The following is a 13,483-nucleotide window of genomic DNA, read 5'->3' as shown; positions in this document are numbered from 1 at the left end:
TCATATACATGTCTCGAAGGGTCCGTAGAATCACAATAACCATAAGTAGAACTCACAAGCTTCGACGAAACTCCAATCGAAAAAGTATATTCCTATCTTTTGTCCATCTTCTATATCATTACTAATAATCTCAAATACTTTAAAAGGTCACTCACATTACCTCATATACATACTCATAACGCGATTTCAAATCCTTTAGGTTACCAGTCACCTCGAGATACTTAAGACAACCATATTTATAACGATATTCTTACTAACTCGATTAACTTTCCTTGAACCTTCTTAACTCATTCTTTCTTGTTTTAATACAAGTAGCAAGGATTATTATGGAGTGTGACATTCTCCTCCTTTAGAACATTCGTCCTCGCATGTCAAATGAGGACTAAAACTCGTCAATTAAATAACCGAATCACCCGTTATCGCGACTATGACGACAAGATTTGACCACGAAAAGGGTGTTTTTAGGAATATTATGCCTAAAAGTGCTAAACGACCAAATGGGTCGTTACAGAAACCAAATATTTGATTATTTTGCACAATGTGAATCAAAGTAAGCTCTATTTCTCTTGCCCTTTCTTGTATTTCAATTCTTCTTCTTTTTCTTTTTCTTTTTTTTAAATCTTTCTAAGATTTTCAGAGTGTGTTTGATATGACGAATAAGTTATTTTCTAGTGTTTGGTTTCCGAAAATTATATAAGGGAAGAGTAAATACTAATTTTATACTAATAATTACACTATTTCATCAAAACATCATCAAATGCTAATATTATGATCATTTTTTATAAAAATACTTTTCAATCTCCAATTAAATGTGGGTATAATAATTTTGATAAAATTATTCTTTACTAAATGAGTTGTTTTCCGACAAAAAAGTTGGAAACTCAATTCCATCATATCAAATCACCTTTAATTTTTTTGGTTGTTATTATATTAGTGCATATTGATTTGTTGTTTGCAACAGTAACCAAGATCCTACAATTAAATTGGGTCGACCTGAAGTTCGTGAGGGCAACAAGATAGTCTTACAGGTGCCTAGGTTCTCATCCAGAGGTCCGAATTCCTTTGCCCCCGAAATTTTGAAGGTAAATATATAATTATATGTTGTTTGACATGAAATTTCGCTCAAATATTACACATCGACAAGGGTCCCTTAATCAGTGGCGAATGTAGCATAGATTTTACAGGTTCAACCGATTAGTAATTTTGATGCGGAATATAAATATATATTTGAAAATCACCAAAAAAAAAAAAAAACATTCAATAAACATTACATTCTCCATTTCAATTTAATATGTTACTTTCCTTTCTAATCTTTTACAGATGAATGACTTTTTATATTTGGCAACTCTCTTATTCTAATAATAAATTACATGGCTTCACCTCCGATACTTTACTGTCCAATAGTATGCAATACATTACTAGATGCAGGACACTAGAACCATTTTATATCAATACTAGTTTATGTTGTAATTTTTTTATTTTATTCATTAAAAATACATACTCAACAGAAGCATAGCCTCTCAACTTCTCAAGAGCTAAACATTCCAATAAAAAAAGTACCAATCGTCCTTCCAAAATCTCCAAATATGCCTATACATACACACACACACACACTCTAATGTATTTCAAATTGAGGAAATCAACTCATTTTCAGCAGATTGAGGAAAAAAATTAATTTATTCTAAATATTCCCTTGAATCGATTTTTTTTTAAAACAAATGGTGAAAACCCAGAATGCAAAGAAGGAGTGGACCAAGGAGGAGAGAAAAAAAAAAAAAAAAGGTTTAGGAAATGGCTATCTAGGTGTATCTATTGAATTCTTGGATCACTTTCTTTTTGCTACTTTTATTTAAACATTTAGGTAATAAAATAAATAAAAGAAAAGTAACTAACAAAAGATATAGTCTGAGACTACTGATTTTCAATCGTCCACATGTCCTGCATCTAGTAATGTATTGAACATTACTATATAATTAAGTACTGGAGGTGACCCCCATCCCGTTTAAGACCACAAGATTCGAAGAATATTTTGCTACATTAATCATTTCTATATTTTAAGATTACAAAATTTAAAAATCTCATTTTTTTTCTTAAACTTCGTGCTAGTCAAATAATGTCACTTAAATTGAAGTGGAGCGAATAGTAACTTCCGAATTTATAATTTCGGATGCACACTGAATTCAAAACTAAAAATCTTAAAATTGACCCCAAGAGTTTAAATATTTTATTAGCCTCTAATCTTAACTTTTACGATTTCTCTTGTTGAATTATTTTTCTCTAATTTTTCCAGTTATTTATAAATTTTATCCAAATATTGTTGTAGCCCGACATTGCAGCTCCTGGTGTAAATATACTCGCAGCAGTTCCCCCTCCCAAAGGAGACAATGGATTCCAAGTCCAATCCGGAACATCTATGGCAACTCCTCATATCTCAGGAATTGTCGCACTCCTTAAAATTTCACATCCTAATTGGTCTCCTGCAGCTATCAAATCCGCAATTGTAACTACAGGTAATTATTTTTTAATTTAATTTATATATATATATTTAGAGTATATAAAATATTCTCTATGAAATTTAACCCGTTATAGTTCGAAGTTACCATATCATTAAAATCGAAGTTGCTAAAAGGTTCTACACTATTAATATGCAAAAGTTCAACTATTGAGATGTATAGCCTTTCCTCATTTTCAACATATTATCGAATATACGTACTGTTCTGCAACAAATTATCCTAGAATCAACTTATTTATATAGTCTTTCCTCATTTTCAACATATTTTCTAATATACGTATTTATTTTGACTTATGGATATAACACTTTTTGAAAAAAGTAATTCTAGTTTTGAACTCTACGTATAAACAAATAATAAGAACAATAAAATGGATAGCTGAAATAGCTTCTTTCTCCTTTGATGACATTAAAATTCACAAAAAGAATCTAATAAAAAATTTAATTATGTTCCATTGACATTAAGATTCACAAAAAGAATCTAACAAGAATCTTAATTATGTAGCATGGAACGAGGACACATATAGATCTGAGATCTTTTCGGAAGGAACAGGAGGCAAAATTGCTGATCCATTTGATTTTGGAGGTGGCATTTGCAATCCAAATGGAGCAATGGATCCTGGCTTAGTCTATGATATGGATAAAAATGATTATTTGAATTATCTTTGCAGTTTGGGTTATAGTAATGAGAAGGTTCACAATGCAACTACACATTTTTCCAATACGAAGAATTCTACTGTACCAGGCATTATATGTCCCAATGAAGTACCTTCTAGGTTGGATTTGAATCTCCCTTCAATATTTATTCCAAATCTTAAGAATTCGGTATTTGTCGGAAGAAGCGTACTAATGTTGGAAATGTCAACTTTCTGTATACAAACTAGTGGTTAAACCTCCGAAATCTTGCCAATTAAAGTAAGTCCACATGTCTTGAAGTTCGATTCCAAGACAAAGAAGATTTCGTTTGAAGTCACAATCACATCTACTCACCAAAGAACGAGCAAATTCACCTTTGGAAGTTTGGCGTGGATTGATGGCAAGCATTTTGTTAGAATTCCTATTGGTGTAAGGAAACAAATAGATGTCTAAAGAAAAAGGTAGCAAATTTAGCTTTGAAAGTGTGGCATGGAGTCGGGCGGATCTAGAATCATAAGCTTGTGGGTTCCCAATAATTTTTTTAACCCTAAGTTTTTCTTGTTTCTCACTTATTTTGTTTCAAATTTGATTTGAAATATTGGAATTTCGGTAAAAAATGATATTTTATTAGCTGATTTCTTTTTTAGTTGACTTTGTTAATGTTTTTTTTAAAAAAAAAAAAAAAAAAAAAGAAGTACAATAGTAGTTTTCTGCATTTTGCTTTTTAGAATTGAAAAGCGAATTGAATTTTAAAAGAAGATTCCAGCAGGATTCGATCCCATGTCTGCTGGATAAAGTCCAATGCAAGGGTCCCTTCCTTGCCATCGAACCAGCCACGCATTAAGTTGTGGGTTCTCATCTGAAAATTCTTATACTCTTCCTATATTTTCCAATATAATTACAGGATCTACGGTGACGGGTGTGGGTTCCCGAGAACCCACACCCGCTACTGTAGATCCGCCCCTGCATGGAGTGATGACATGCATTTTATGAAAAGAATAGAGAACTTTTTTGCTACGTAGACCCTATCTTTTGGTAGAAAAGAGAAAGCAAGTGAATGTCAAAGAAATCAAAATATGCATGGTGAGCTTGTTGCTCAGACCCCCTTCCCATTAGTTCTTTTTTCTTCATGTTTTTATTTTTCTTTATGATGTAATTAAATAATGTTGCGAAGAATTAAGAACTACTTCAATAGTTATTTAATTATCGAAGTAGTGTTTTATTTTTTGAGTTTATGATTTTCTGTTGTTCGTGTCGCTTTCAAGTTGGTTGAACACTTTGGACACCATTTCATATGGATATAAAACTTCGTAATATTTCACATTTCTATGCAGTTCTAAGTTTATTTAATCTAAAATAATGTTTTACATAAAATGACTTAAAGACATTGAATATTTCCTCAATTTTGTAATGTTAAACTATTGATGCAATAGCTGATTATAGTAAAGAATAAGAGCCTAAATCACACTCTCATCAAAGTTGATAGCCTGGAAAAGTATCTCTATGCTATCTTTGAAGATATCCCAACACCCAATATCTTCTATTTTTATGATAGCCATATATACATACGATGATACCAATATCAAAATACGTAAATTCCGGAAGAAAGATGGGTCAAAGCAAACTATCTTGGGTCATCACTACACATTGACATGGATTTTGGCCCTGGAGATTTAAGATTTCTTCGGGGCCACAATCATAGGTGCAACATAGTCCCAATCATATGGTGTTTCATAATAAAAGTAGTGAAGGGCTTTGAGAAAGAATCCAAAACACGAGGCTTAAGAAATATAATTTTGGAGGACCGCTAGGGCAGCTGTCGAACATCCTCCTTAAGCCAGAAGCTGCTCCTCCTAAGGAGGAATCAAGCAGCAATGATGGGCCTAGTGTGAAAAACAGGCACTTGTGAAGGATTCTATGAGGAGCATGTCATAGGAAAAGAGACTATTGTTGATAACACATTGAGCGGCTCTGTTAAGCAGTGTCCAGAGACTGCCAAGAATATTTTGTATATAGATACCGACTTACCTGGAGATGTAATTCTTCACTGGGGAGTCTGCAAAGATGATGCTAAAAGATGGGTACTTCCTGCAATGCCATATCCAGCGGAAACAGTAGTGTTCAAGAATAAGGCACTGCGGACTTTGCTCCAGAGAAAAGAGGGAGGCAATGGTTCTTCGGGACAGTTCACTTTGGATGGAGGACTTTTTTTCCGGTTTGTTTTGTGGTGAAGCTAGATGAAGATACGTGGTTAAATTGTAAGGGAAACGACTTTTATATACACTGTCAAGTAGCAAGCATCAGTCTAGCACCATACATTTGGAGGAGAAAACAAAACGAGGAGTCAAATTCTTCCCAGATAGTCAACAGTTCACCTGAGGAGAATCAAACAGTCTCTGTGTATACTGATGATATAATAAAGAGATAAGGAATTTGGTGAGTGACATTTTCCTCTGAAAAAGGCCAGAAGACAAAGCAAGGAAATACAAGAAACCATTCTTCAAGAAATTGAGAAGCTTGCCACGGAAGCTTATAGTATATTCAGAAGTTCAAGCCCAACAATGTCAAAAATTGTGGTTTCTGAAGCGAAGATTTCACAAGCTGAACGTGAAAGTATCTTCAGGAACTGGTACAGGATTTGAATTTTGTACCAGGGTTTTAATCCAGAGATCTCTAAATCTGGGAGATGGTACAAGGAGATGCATTAAAAGCTGCAGGATTATCTTCACTTGGATTTACTGTCATCTGGTTACCTCCACCAACTGACTCAGTGTCACCAGAGGGATACATGCCTGGGATTTATATAACTTAAATTCCAGATATGGTGGATTTTGATGAATTGAAAGTTACAGTAAAGAAATTCCATGAAGTGGGCATCAAGGTCTGGTATGTTGTCTTCAATCATAGATGTGCAAGTGAACGGAATCAAAATGGTATATGGAATATCTTTGGGGTCGGTTAAATTGGGATGAGCGTGCAGTTGTTGCTGATGATCCATTTTCCAGGTATGTATTTCTCTTTAGATTTTTCCGTGCTGTTGTACTAGCAAAGGAAACTATGCTTATCCCTTCACTGGAAAAAGTAGAAATAATCACAAATTCAGGGAGGACGAAAGTAGCAAGCTACGAATATTTGAGAATGTGCTGGTCCACCACTGGGTGAAAAGTATACTCCCTCCATATTTTGTTATTTGAAATCAATTGCAGTGATATGAAAAAGTTTACATTAAAATATTTTTTATATGTGAAAACAAGGGTTTTCAATTTGTTATTTGAAATCAATTGTACTGATATGAAAAAGTTTACATTAAAAGGTCTAAATGTTTGTGTGTATTGCTCATCGTAATGTGGCACTAGTGATTTTGCTGTATCAGTTGGAACTTCATGGTAGGAGTAACTGAGATTCTTGTTCAAACTAACATTACGGTTCTTTAGCCTTCTCATATGCTGATAACTGAAAAACTAGAACCATGTGCTCGATATATCATTTTAAAACACATTTTAAATCTTGAAAACTGAATGGAGCACTAAGTATATATTGTGTGTGTGTTTTTATATAAACACATGTATGGCTGTAATAGATTAGCATTGTTCCCATTTTTTTATTCTCAAATTTGTCATTTACGTTACATTACTATCTCTTTCATTAAGCGCGTGTTCTGGTGCGGCGGTGCAAGTGGGATCAAGTTCCACTTTAAACCTTTATCTGTGTCGCTTTCGTTATTTTCATTTCCCATGTACGCTTTGGATTTCTTAGCCATATCTGACCTCTTTTATGCATTTTATTGTTGAGGTCTTTAGGAAACGGTAGTCTGCCTTGGTAGGAGTGAGTCGGTGTCTTGCTCTGCCCTCCCCGGACCCGCGTTGTGGCATTTCAGGTTGTTGTTCTTGTAAATGTCTTTATTATTTTTAAAGAAAAATTTCTATATTTAAATAAAGGTGCAGGTGCGAAAAATGCCCTCTGCGATCTATGGAGAACTTAGGTTGTGACGGGGAACGCGACACTACCCATTAATCCAAAACCTCTAAGGTAGAACATAATAGATAATGTAGAAAAAGATAAGAGAAAAATACTACTAATCTGTCTTATAATAAAAATAAGTTAATGAAAACAAAATACAAAGCAACAACGGTCAAATCATAAACCCCAAAAGAAACTAAGTCACTAGCAGTAGAATATAGGTATAACTCATTTGAGATACAACTAGATAAAGATAATCTTAAAGTAATGATAATTGAAGGTACCTCACAGTCTTACGTGGTAGCTCACATCATTTGGACCAAAAATGACTTCTAGTTGGATTCACTAATCAACAACGGGATCTCACCTCTTTGCGTTTATTAAACGCGCTGGCAAGTCTAAAAGATTCATAAGATAATTAACTCGCTCTCCCTAAACTACCCCGGGGAGCAAGTATTTGAAAACGATGATATTACATGCAACACTTCAGTATACCACTACAAGTATAAGTAAGGTACTGAGCTAAAATTATAAGTACAAATAATGCAAGTAGACATAATGAACAAATTGTTATATTTATGAAACTACTAATGGGAAATAGTTTTCTTATTGTTAAGGTTCACTTTATACGGGTGCATAAAGCTATTAAGAAGTTGTGGACTCTATTTGGATTTTGGTATTTTTAAAATCGTCACCTAATTTATTAGTAAACTAGGAAAATCGAGTTAAAGGGTTTTGTCAAACAAAAAAATATCCTTTTAGACGAGGTTCGAGGTAAGGTTTGGTGATCCCCTAGGGAAGGTTTTAAGCACCTAGTATTAAAGATCGTAATCTAGTTATATGACAGTGTGTGAATTTGATTGTGATTATTTGCTAAAATGTTTCTTTCTTGCAAAATTGTCATGCCAATCATAAAACTCAATTTTTTTGACAAAATATCCTTTAAGGAAAAAAGTTGGTTTAAAATGTTACAAGGGTTTGATTCACTTCATTTCGGACCAAAACACACTTAAGATTTCTCATAAATGGGTTCCTACTAACTTGGTCCTAATGTCATGATTTTTGTCCTTATAAGTTATATATGATTGTTGTCCTTATATATATATATATATATATATAGAGGAAAAATAAATGGAGTATATCTCCTTTATAAGAATAGTACGAGGTTTATAAGTATAAGTAAAAAGTGGTTTATAGCTTAGTTTTAGTCTATTTAAGCTCAATTAGTCAACCATATCCCATATAGGAAAATAAATGGAGTATATATCTCCTTTACAAAAATAGTACAGGTTTATAAGTATAGGTAAAGAAAATGGTTTACTTCATTGTTTTAATCTATTTAAGCTCAATCTTTCAACCATATCCCATTCCAAAGCCAACTTATTTCTCAAACTATAGTCCAAGTTCACTTCCCCTTGTTTTTGTGTCTTAAGGTTGGGCTTCTTAAAAAGGATTGCAACTCTGTGATTCGTAAGTTAAATTCATTCTTTACAATACCTTGTTTCCATCCGTTTAGCCTACTGTATATAATAATAGTCAAATAAATTCCTTTATAAAACGTGGCCCAAAATAGTATTAAGTCCAATTCATTTCAAAGACTCAAGATGGTCCATTTTCGTTTGAAGATTTTTGAAGAGCTTAAAAGGCCTGAAACAAGTCCAATTTCTTATTCCAAAGTCGTTTGCATGCACTATTAGTTTCCCAGTTTGACAACTTTTATCAACCGTACCACTTTGGTTGTCTTATTGTGTCTAATTTGATAAAACCGTTTAAGAAAATGGTAACTATTGCATGAGTTTCCTAAGTTACAACGCATTTGGGTTCCAATATTCCATAAAAGTCATTTACATATGCATGAACATGTATACATATACACATAGATCTGAAAATGAGAGAAATGAGGAGTTAAGGGTACATTGCAGGCTTATCGAAGCCTATGGGTTGTTATTTTCGGTCATGGTTGGACGCCAGTCATTTTCTTAAACAGGACTCGATGAATAAAGGAGTTGGGCCTGCGGCCCAACAGAGTCAAATAAAAGTGACGACTCAAGTGGCCCACATCAAGGCCCCATGCAACAAAGACGGGGGAAAAGGGAAATAAGAGTTAGAAGCCATCTAAGCTTATTCACTAAGTATAATAAGGCTTAGGTAGAAATACAAATGCATATAAATCATGTATACGAGTGTATATGCCAAACATATTCGTATGACTTGTAAATAAACTTAGAAGAGCCGAGAGGGCCCAAGCAACGAGAGAATTCGGGGGAGAAAACGGGCCCCGAGAGTAGAGGGTGCGGGGCGAGATCCGATTTTCAACAACAACACGAATGCATTCAGAGAAACGAGGCCATTTGGTGATGCGGTGACAGAAATGATTGATCGGGAGCCCAGCCGGTGCCATGCTAAGACATTTGAATTAAAATTCACATACAAATTCCATTGATACGGGATACACATTCCTATATATACTTCTAAGTGTCTATGAACCATATATATATATATATATATATATATATCTTGTATATCCTTTGTATATCAAGCAATATCCACTTAGAAAATAAGAGAAGACACGGAGAAGAAACGCGATAATGTTTATGGGGCTTTCGCGCCCCTCTTATCATCTATGCTATACACGAAGTGTCGATCCCTTTTAGCGTACGTTTGGCCTAGCAAAACTTAAAAATATCTCAAACTTTCGGTAAGCATGTTTCTACATTATTCATGGTAAGTACTTAGCAATGAGCACCCCGCGACTCCAAGACCTTTAAGACGACATATTGGCTCTGCTTAACATGAATGTGATTAGATAGGAGAGGACAATTCATAGACTTGTGTGGTAATAAAAACATGTATTATGTAACAAGAAAGGAATACAGTAATAATAAAGAAGGATAAGGCATCTTTGATTTCATTACACACAGATCTCATAGGAAAGGATGCACAAATAGGACAAAACAAGAAGCAAATTAGGGGAAGGGGATATGGATGAGTTGCGTACGGCCCATGTGATGACATATTCAACCATCATTTTCTTAAAGGCGGCATATGTAAAAAGAGGCATAAACTAGATTTCAAACATAAAAGTGGACCTTATAACAATTCAAAGAGATGTAAACGACGGGTGGTTTACATTGATACATAGGTTTCCGTTACTGCAGTCAAGTCAAGATAAGTACGATCTGGAAGTCATTTTCACAGAAAAGGAAAGGTTTACATAACTCCTTAGGTTCTTAGGTTTCAACAAAAGTAGGTTAGCATGTGGAAGCTTTAGAAGACAAAACGATTTCATCTAGGTTCCCTCTTCATGTTATCTCTTAAGTTATCCGCTGAATAACTGCTAGATTTAAATAGGCAGCTCAGTCTAAGTTAGGTAAAAACTTACTCCTTTAATCCTTAATAGTCCTTACCCTTTTATCATACAACATATGTGGACAATCTAAACAGCCTAGAACCTCTACTGATGTATCATGGATCACAAAGAGAGCTCGAAATGAGCATACGGTCTTGTTTAACAAAATTATGGCCATTTGATATTAAGACCTTATCTACATTCGTCAAAAACTTCAGATTAAACATAAAGGCGAGATAAAGTGTTCATTAGGCGAAACATGTAACTTTCATGCAAATCGGTTCAACGGTTCCTATGTCAAGTTAAGTAGGAAATAGGTTCAAATAATCATATCGAAAGATTTTCAATGCTAACCAGTTTAGTTACATACAAGGAATTCACACATAACTAGTTTAGACTCTCGGTCTTGCCATTTATTTTAGGCTTAAACTACTGAAATAGTTCAGATAAACCGGTGCAATATTTTAAACTAATGAGATATCACAAGTTTTAAAACACGTACGATGTATTAATCGAAATTTGGATCAAACCAATCCCAAGCAGACATGGCATTACGTTATGATTGATAACCCTTTATCAACCAAAAATAAATAAATAAATAAAATATTAGCTGAGTTATACTAAACAAGCCTAAATACGGTGTGCCACTAATCGAGTTTGCCCATTGAACTTTAAAATAAAGCATTAGGAAGAGATCTACACCTATTAATGACTATAAAGTAGTATTGTTTAACATCTAGCAAGTTAACAGAATTAAACAAAAACTTAAGCAATGTGCTTGAGTTCAATTTGAACAAACACGTCCCCTTGACCATGGTGGAATTAAATCCAAGTTATGTAGTATATAATAGCTTGAGCTAAAACGATGATTTAAAGCTAACTTGTAGGTATATTAATCAATTAATTATAATAGAAGATTACAACGGGGCTAAAGACCAAACCAATCCTGTCTAATAACTAAAATTAAGGGCGATTCCAATATCACATTAAAACATCTATTAACTTATACAAACCCGAGGGACAACACTTGGCATACTATAATTTAAGCTAATCCAATTTAACCTAAATAAACAAATAATTACACGCTTACAACTTAATCTAAGCTAACATATAACTAGGCAGGAAATTAAACATAAAATAAACATTTATAAAAAAGGTATTTGGGCCCAGCCAAAGCTATAACTAAACAGATATTAAACTAAATCAAATCATACAAATAAGCATAATATCTAAACTATTCTAAACACCTAAGCACATAAATAGCAAGAACATAAAATACAAAGGATGAGCAATTGCCTTTTCTAGGCACAACCTTTTTATCGAGAATGGAGTTAGAGATCTTATTGCTCCTCCACCACACGAACTCAGCCACAAATCGAGAAAATCAAAATTAAAATATTACTTCTACAAAGACTAAGGAAATTCAACTAAGAGTCCAATTCTAATGTCGCCCCCTTGTTAAAACCCAGATTCGAGTTTTTTGGTGAATATATATGATATTCTGTGTGTGATTTTGAATCTGGGGTTATTTATATAGAACCCCAAATTGAAAGAAACCCTAATTTACTCGACGGGGACTACCACAATTTCGAATATTTCCCTCTTTTCTACATTCAATGGCCAAGATTCAAACAAAATTATGTGAAGGGTTAAATTTTAAGGGTTCTTGGTAATCCCGTTGGCTTTTGGGCGAGCCAACGAGAATCAAGAGTTAAAAATATTTGAGACAAATTCCCATTAAGGGATTTGTACTCCTGACCCCGATTTCTTTCAAAAAAAAAGTAGAAGAGAGTGAGAGAGGGTTTTCCTTTGTCTACGTTGACATGCGACGGAAGAGGAAGAGAAAAAGCAATAAATGCTCTGCCTAAAATAGAGGCTTAAGACTACAACTGCAAGTCGACCTCAAATTTTGCCGATTCCGCAACTTCATCGAAGAAAGAGGCGATTCGCTCTGACGCAATGTTTTCAACCCCGTTTTGGCAAAGACCAAAATGAGGTGATTTGGATGCTATTCTCATGTAAAGAGAGAACTTGGTCCGGGTCACGACCTAGTCTAGGGTCGCGCGAGCACCTTCCATTCTCCCTCGTAAGCGAAGCCTCAACAAACCAAACTCTTTCTCTGGATAAACAACTTTGACTTAATACAAAATTAAGACAATAACTTTAAGGAAAAACTCAATATATATAAATCAAATTGCGGAATTTTTTCAAAATATCATGATTCGACCCCTTTTCCCATTTAACGGTCTGAAAATAAAGAGCGACTAAGATTGAATACTAAACACCAAGAATCAAAAAGACCAATCTCTTCGGAAGAGAAGAGGAGGCCTTAAGATGGCACCTACACCCAAAAAATCCAATTAATCAATATCCCAAAAAATCACACCCCGGGGGGTAGCAAAAGTAAATTCGAAACACAGCGGTAAATCATGGGGCCACAAGGTGTCACGCCCCCAAACCCTGCGGGCGAACACGGACTCCCCACCGGCATTTGGGGCGAACCATGGCTCCGAACATCAGAGGCATACAGAAAATATAATAAAACACAGGGTTTAAGAAAACATACAACGTCATAGTAATTATAAATACTTGTTTAAAAAAAAAAGCGCGATAATACTAAACGTGCCAAAAGGCTAATCGACCCGGGCAAAAGACCCAACCGCCTTAGTCTGAAACCCAAAAAGTCAACAAAAACGTCCCGCGGGGGGGCCCCCCGAACCTTTTGCATCAAGACAAAAGAAACAAGACAAACCCGAAGAGAAGGGGGTCCCCAAAAACATCAAGGTCCCCGGCGGTGTGTGTGCCCGGACCGCTCGGAAACGAGCCCCCAAGGCAATAAACGGGGCGCGCCCTTTAAGTCTGATAAACACCGGAGAAGAACACGATATATAAAAAAAGTTGAAACCGCGAATCCCCGCATAAAAGGTTTGAAAGAAATAATTAAAACCGAAAGAACCACCACGGGGGCATGGGGTCCCATCTCTGAACGCCATCCGTCCTTCTGGGGACGAGAAGAACATGACAGAATG

The 13,483-nt window shown here is 34.9% G+C and overlaps 1 protein-coding gene and 1 pseudogene across 1 annotated transcript in view; both read left to right on the top strand.

Annotated features, from left to right (window-relative positions):
• The window catches only part of LOC132066046 (uncharacterized), a 7,450-nt gene extending 3,815 nt beyond the window's left edge, over window positions 1-3,635 (top strand). Inside the window, exons 4-7 of the mRNA XM_059459444.1 lie at window positions 512-550; window positions 962-1,082; window positions 2,324-2,510; window positions 3,015-3,635. Of these exons, the coding sequence (XP_059315427.1) occupies window positions 512-550; window positions 962-1,082; window positions 2,324-2,510; window positions 3,015-3,400 (733 nt within the window). The 3' untranslated portion in view covers window positions 3,401-3,635. The remainder of the gene's footprint in view (window positions 1-511; window positions 551-961; window positions 1,083-2,323; window positions 2,511-3,014) is intronic.
• On the top strand, window positions 3,591-6,307 carry LOC132066045 (alpha-amylase 3, chloroplastic-like; annotated as a pseudogene).
• Window positions 6,308-13,483: the final 7,176 nt, after the last annotated feature.

The sequence above is a fragment of the Lycium ferocissimum genome, chromosome 8 (genome assembly GCF_029784015.1).
Source record: "Lycium ferocissimum isolate CSIRO_LF1 chromosome 8, AGI_CSIRO_Lferr_CH_V1, whole genome shotgun sequence".
NCBI lineage: Eukaryota > Viridiplantae > Streptophyta > Magnoliopsida > Solanales > Solanaceae > Lycium > Lycium ferocissimum.
Note: the sequence above shows the minus strand (reverse complement) of the source record. Positions and strands in the feature narration are given on the sequence as shown.